The 5,000-nt window shown below is 36.1% G+C and overlaps 1 protein-coding gene across 1 annotated transcript in view; it reads left to right on the plus strand.

The window, feature by feature from the left end:
* Positions 1–1,339: 1,339 nt before the first annotated feature.
* The window catches only part of LOC122262529 (receptor-type tyrosine-protein phosphatase alpha), a 19,522-nt gene continuing 15,861 nt past the window's right edge, over positions 1,340–5,000 (plus strand). The window contains exons 1-4 of the mRNA XM_086552998.1: positions 1,340–1,400; positions 2,824–3,080; positions 3,794–3,881; positions 4,680–4,747. Coding sequence (XP_086409124.1) covers positions 1,340–1,400; positions 2,824–3,080; positions 3,794–3,881; positions 4,680–4,747 — 474 coding nt within the window. The remainder of the gene's footprint in view (positions 1,401–2,823; positions 3,081–3,793; positions 3,882–4,679; positions 4,748–5,000) is intronic.

A 5,000-nucleotide genomic window follows, 5' to 3' on the forward strand; every position in this document is an offset into this window, starting at 1 on the left:
AAGGTAATTGTCGTTATTCTTGTTGCTACAGCCTCATCCTCGAATCAGAATTCATCGTGTGTCTCTGACGTAGGAAGTAATAAATAAACATATATCACAGAGAGACTGGCCGGAAAGGGTGTATTTAAATGTTGGGAGAAAGGGAAAGCCAAACCAACCTTTGGTAGGTAGGAAAAACATTACCATTATTCTTTCTTTCCACATCAGACTTAGTTTATTGCAACTGTATGTTAAAGTTCTAAATGTAGAAGACATTTGAATATATATGTACAATGTCTCTTAGTAAGCATTACGAAAAGAACGTATTTGATAGGGAGTAAATTAGAACATTGTTGATAAATCTACACTTTACAAGTTCTGCGAATGACATCAGGGAGAGAGAAGGGCTGTATGTGTTTTGTGGAAAATTTCCTTGGGAACATCGAAGGCGAAAATTACAAAGATCTTATTTATTATTTTTGTTTTTGTTTTGCTGCAGTATGCGTTTTAAAGTCCGTTCTTTTAACAGCCGCCTTGATCTAAGCCCTGAGAATCTAGTAGACGTAAGTGATACCAAAGAAGATGGGACGCCCGTATGATGGCAGATTAGTGTTGGAGAATTCAAAGTAAATGCATAGATGTGACAAACATGTGAAACATGTGAGCCCTGTTTCACTATATCAATAGATTTGACTTATCTATCTTTTTTTTTTTTTTACTTTTTTAGAAGTAAAAAAAAAAGTATAAAAAAGATATTGCAATATTACTTAGGCCCTGCGTAGGGGGTTGCCTAGATTAGGAATATATCTGTTGCAGAACAAAATTCTGATGTGATAGGGGAAAATAAGCTTGAATTCTAGATTCAGTGCCCTTTAATCAGTGGAATAAAATCACATTTCATCTTCAAGGCAGTAAATTTGTGTTCCCTAATGTAATTATAGTTATTTTTTCTATCACAATGAGGGTTCTCTTATGGTTTATTTTAGCAGTTATGTGAAAAAGTAATGCCCGCTATAGACATTACATATTGTATCTTGTTTTCGTATCAGGAATTACTATCTACAACGGAAAGATAATCAAACATTTTGATATTTTCAAGCCTCATATTTCAATAATTTCATTAATCAGGGATCTCCGTGGTAATGTCAGCAAACTCTTTTACTGTTACTCCACGTCAAGAGCTCTACAAATTACCGTACCCTAAACTCCACACGTCATAATAAAGATATACTGGTAAAACAGGACAAACTAGACCTTAGACTTTCGATATTCCTGGCAATGCATAAACTTGTAACCATACTATTATGACTTGGATGGGTCTCGCTAGCCCCCCCCCCCCAACCTGAAAATACCCCAAAGGATGTCAATGTATCCTAGATTACCCACCTTAGGGGTACTATGCCAAGCTGTGGTAATCACAGGTATGTTAAGTTGTTGATCCTTGACGAAACGTACTCTGAGTGGTATTTGGCTGATCAACTGCGATCATTTCAGCTTACAGGTCCGTAGATTCTTATCCGAGGAAATACAAAGAATGAAAATTATATGAAATTAATACTGATAGTTAAGTTTAATACTGATAGTCGTGAACCAGCATTTGTTTTTCCCTAGAAAAGTCACATTATGATTATGAATAGAATGCTACGTTGCATATATGTGTTCCTCTCTGCTGATGCATAATAATCATTCTCATTAGAGTACAGTGGTAATTACATAACCAAAGGGAAAATAAATCCAAATGAACCGTTGGCGATCCACTCAACAGAACCAACGGCATCCAGATAAGGAACACGCCTTGTATAATCAACGCCATAATCATTCATCCTTCATAGTCGACTAACTTTTGATATCGACCTCTTTGCTCAATCGTCTACCTGGTGCTAGGAGACGTGTCACTGAAGGATTATCACACACACACACACACATCCTCAGGAAATCCTTTAATAAGGCTAGGCCGCTTTGTGACGTCATACTCGATGTTACGCAATGGCTGTGTGGGCTCATTTCGGAAACGTTGAATATAAATATCCGATATTCATGGCCGGTTTAGGATAATGGATTGACGTCATTTTCACAAAGAAAGTAATGTACTTGCTTCTCTGGGTGTGTGTTTGTGTTTGTTTGTGTGTGTGCTAAGAAACAGATCGATTAATCAACGAAAATTGTTTCTTTCAAATCAAAATGCTTTGGCTTTATACAATACACATATGTGTAAATCCTTGATTATCTTTATTGTATTCATTATCCTATGGTGATTCATTGTCATGTGTTGCTATATTCATCGTCAATATCATTTTTATTATCATAATCATAATCATATACATTACTTTCATTATCATTATAATTTCATTATCCTTATCATTACTAAAAGTTGTTGTAGTAGTAGTCCTAGTAGTCGTGGTATTATAGTAATTATTGCTATTATCATCATTTTTTTATCATTATCATCATTATCAACGTTATTCATATATATATATATATATATATATATATATATATATATATATATATATATATATACATACATATATACACACACATATATATGTATATATATATGTATATATATATATATATATATATATATATATATATATATATATATATATATATATATATATATATATATTATATATATATATATATAGATGTATGTGTGTGAGTTGTGTGTGTGTGTGTGTGTGTGGTTGTGTGTGTGTTTTGTGTGTGTGTACACATGTACATATAATATACAATATTTACACATATAACACACACACACACAATCTCTCCCATCTGCCGATCTCTCTCCCCTCCTCGCCCCTCCTGCTCCTCTTCCGGTCCCTGCGCCACTTTCCCCAAAAGCGCCCAAGAAAGACGAGGACGACGGGGACAATGAACGAAAGGAAACAGGAGGAAAGACCAGAAGAGGAAAGAGAGAAAACGGACAGGAGAGGAGGGAGGATAAGGGCAAGGGTGTGGAGGAGGCGGAGGAGGAGGAGGAGGATGTGAGTGGTGATTCGAGCACCAACCAAATCGTCTCGAACCGCGTGACTAGGGAACACTTAGAAGGCTATCTGAACCACGTGGTACGGCGCGGAGACCTCGCCTCCGAGTTTAAGGTGACGGTCGGTGTGCAGGGCGGGTGTATTGCTTGCAACAGTATCGTTATTTTTGGTATTTTTATCTTTATCAGCATTAGCAACGTTATCATTCTCATTCTCATCAATATCATTCTTATCAATATCATTCTTATCAATATCATTCTTATCAATATCATTATTATCAATATCATTCTTATCAATATCATTCTTATCAACTTCATTCTTATCAATATCATTCTTATCAATATCATTCTTATCAGTATTGTTATGGTTATTATCATCATTATCACCATCAGTATCATTATCATTATTATCATAAATGCTATTACCAATAATGATGATAATTATAAAGATGATAATAATGATGATAATTATGATTATGGTTATCATTACTATTATTGTAATCGTTATCTTTATCATTACTATAAGTGTAATCATCATCATTACCAATTTCATTGTTATTATTGTCATTATCATTATTTATATCATTATCATTATAATTATCACAGTTATCATTACTACAGTTATTATTAGCATTATCATTATCACCATTACCACATCATTATGTTGCTTTCATCATTACTATCATTCTTATGCAATGATGATTATTTCTGCTTGGTATTCAATCGTATTTCAAACCAGTTAATACGATTGTGTACACATATTAAGGTTAGACATTAGCCTTTCCTTTGAAAACTCTTTAATGTTTTACTTCATGTGTTCTTTAACAGTCAATCCCTACGGTGTTCAAACGGTCCACTGGCATTTTCGGCGTGCCGTCGAACAGACCCAAGAACCGGTATAAGAATAATATCCTTTGTAAGTATTTTCTACAAATCTCATTTCGTGTTTCTGCATTGTCATCATCATCGTCGCCACCATAAAAATACTGCCATTTCGATATTACTTTATAGCTTGCAAGATCTGACCTATCATGATTCTAACTTCTTTGTGAAACTGCACTCCACTTACCTTATTATTATTATTATTATTATTATTATTACCATTATCTCGTTTCCTTAATTCCTGATTCACATTTAAGTCTCTCTCTCTCTCTCTCTCTCTCTCTCTCTCTCTCTCTCTCTTTCTCTTCTCTCTCTCTCTCTCTCTCTCTCTCTCTCTCTTTCTCTTCTCTTCCCCCCCCCTCCTCTCTCTCTTTCTCTCTCTCTCTCTGTTTCTCTCTCTCTCTCTCTCTCTCTCTCTCTCTCTCTCTCTCTCTCTCTCTCTCTCTCTCTCTTCTCTCTCTCTCTTCTCTCTTCTCTCTCTCTCTCTCTCTCTCTCTCTCTCTCTCTCTCTCTCTCTCTCTCTCTCTCTCTCTCTCTCCTCTCTCTCTCCCTCTCTCTCTCTCTCTCTCTTCTCTCTCTCTCTCTCTCTCTCTCTCTCTCTCTCTCTCTCTCTCTCTCTCTCTCTCTCTCTCTCTCTCTCTCTCTCTCTCTCTCTCTCTCTCTCTCTCTCTCTCTCTTTCTCCCTCTCTCTCGCTCTCCCTCTTAGTTCCATATATACTGATCCACTTAATCTTACCTTCTTACCTTATTACCTGATTCATCTTTACCTTATTTTCTTCTTTCTCGATTTGCCTTATCATGACTTGTTTCCCACGCTGTCTTATTTACCCAGATGACGACACTCGAGTGGTTCTTCAAGGCAAAGAAGGGAGTGACTACATCAATGCCAGTTTCGTTGAGGTAAATACAGGCTCTTGTACACTCTCAGTGACACTGTGAGGTGATTTCAGGCTCCTATTCACTGTAGATGATATGGCAAGGTAATATTAGGCTCAGTTACACTGTCAGTGACACTGTGAGGGGATTTCAGGCTCATATTCACTGTAGATGATATGACATGGTAATCTTAGGCTCTTGTACACTCTCAGTGATACTGTGAGGTAATTTCAGGCTCATATTCACTGTAGATGATATGGCAAGGTAATCTTAGGCT

Source organism: Penaeus japonicus, unplaced genomic scaffold, assembly GCF_977035675.1.
Source record: "Penaeus japonicus unplaced genomic scaffold, GWHDUDI00000001_assembly GWHDUDI00000027, whole genome shotgun sequence".
Lineage (NCBI taxonomy): Eukaryota > Metazoa > Arthropoda > Malacostraca > Decapoda > Penaeidae > Penaeus > Penaeus japonicus.